A 1652-nucleotide genomic window follows, 5' to 3' on the forward strand; every position below is an offset into this window, starting at 1 on the left:
TACTTATTTCAGTCATTTGACTCTGGCCATGCTGGAGCACTGCATTTAGAAATATGAATATAAAAGTCATTTGACTAAAACCCTTCAAGGTTGTGCTTTAATGTGACTGCTGTCCAATGACTGAAACAAGTAAAAGATAAAAGATATCCAAATCACATACACATCATCATCATCATCATCATCATCAATAGCACCAACAGCATTGCATCCCTATTTTTGTTGTTTTCATCATCATCATCATCATCATCATTGACAATACCACCATGTTCAGTTCCTGCATCTATATTTTAGGTGTGTTCTTCCATTTAGTCCTAGATAGAGAATAGATTTGCTCACTCTTCATAGATAGAAGAGTTTGGACGAATAAAAGACTAAAAGAATGTCTCTCAAGATTTTTCTATTATATTTTTCTGACAGGTCATCCAAAACCGAAGGCAAAAAAATCAATTATGATCTTGACAACAGCAGACAAGTAAGTAACTTACCTCAGAGTTTTTATTACCCCAAAACATTAACACTTTAGCATTCAGGTTACTCTCTCAAATGCAATGCATATTTCTTCTTCACTTTGTTCCTAATTAATCAGGCTTTATCTCATGAGTTCAAGATTTTGTTGATGTGATCATTACCTCCGCCTTTGTGAAGGCAGAGGTATTGTTTTCAGTTGTGTTTGTTTGTTTGTCCGTGGACAAGATATCTCAAGAACCGCTGGATAGATTCGGATGAAACTTTCAGGGATGTTTGGCCTCATGACTGGCACAGACTGATTAGATCTTGGGATTGATCCAGCACCGGACAAGAATTCTGGATTTTTTTTTTTTTTTTACTTAATTTTTGAGAGCAGTCAGGTTCATTTTTAGTATTCTCGTTTGTGAGAGCAGTCAAGTTTATTTCAGATATTCTCATTTTAAAAATCATCTCTGGCTAATTGTCGAGAGGACGTTGGTGTTGCCTTGGCAGAGGTTTGCACTCTCTGAGTGCTCTTGTTTATTTTTACAATGACATTACAGGGTACATGTTGGTGACCTGATTTGGCCAGTTTGTGCATAAAATGGGTAGAACATTTTGGCCTGACATGGCCAGTTTAAATACTAAAGGGTTAATAGATGATCTAGTTTCTGTGGCCTTTACCGCTAAGCATTTCAGCCAGCGTGCTAACGTTTCTGACAGCTCGCCGCCTTAAAAGGGTTAAATATTAAATATAAATACTCATTGAATGCAGGTGCTTGTTTATGAAAGTTTGGACATTTTGGGGATAACTCATGGCACCAATCGTCATCATGAGCTTTAATTCTAACGAACGAGGATGTAGTTTTAATGCCAAGAGATGTACTACCATTGTCACTTGTTGACAGTCTCCTGTTTGAAGCATGATTGGTCTGAATGGCAGAAGTGCAACAATAAAAGGCATTTGAAGAAGATTGGTGCAAGGACGGTGGAGAGGAGAGAGAGGGGAAAAAAAAATTGTTCATTTCCGGAAAGGAAATTAACAGAGAACAAACTGTGAAAACTGGAAGCAGAACAAATCATATATTATTGGTTTTAGACATGTGTGAAAAGAATGCAATATGGGGAAAAAAAAAAAAAAAAATTAATTGAAATTAGTAATAATGATAATAATGCATGATGCTCATGATGATAATGGTGGTGGG

At 36.4% G+C, this 1652-nt stretch overlaps 1 protein-coding gene across 1 annotated transcript in view; it reads left to right on the top strand.

Moving 5' to 3' along the window:
• Positions 1-1652, top strand: part of LOC128250595 (venom phosphodiesterase 2-like) — a 38924-nt gene that overhangs the window by 7044 nt on the left and 30228 nt on the right. The window contains exon 3 of the mRNA XM_052975955.1: positions 418-472. Within this exon, the coding sequence (XP_052831915.1) occupies positions 418-472 (55 nt within the window). The remainder of the gene's footprint in view (positions 1-417; positions 473-1652) is intronic.

Source organism: Octopus bimaculoides, chromosome 23 (genome assembly GCF_001194135.2).
Source record: "Octopus bimaculoides isolate UCB-OBI-ISO-001 chromosome 23, ASM119413v2, whole genome shotgun sequence".
In the NCBI taxonomy this organism is placed as follows: Eukaryota; Metazoa; Mollusca; class Cephalopoda; order Octopoda; family Octopodidae; genus Octopus; species Octopus bimaculoides.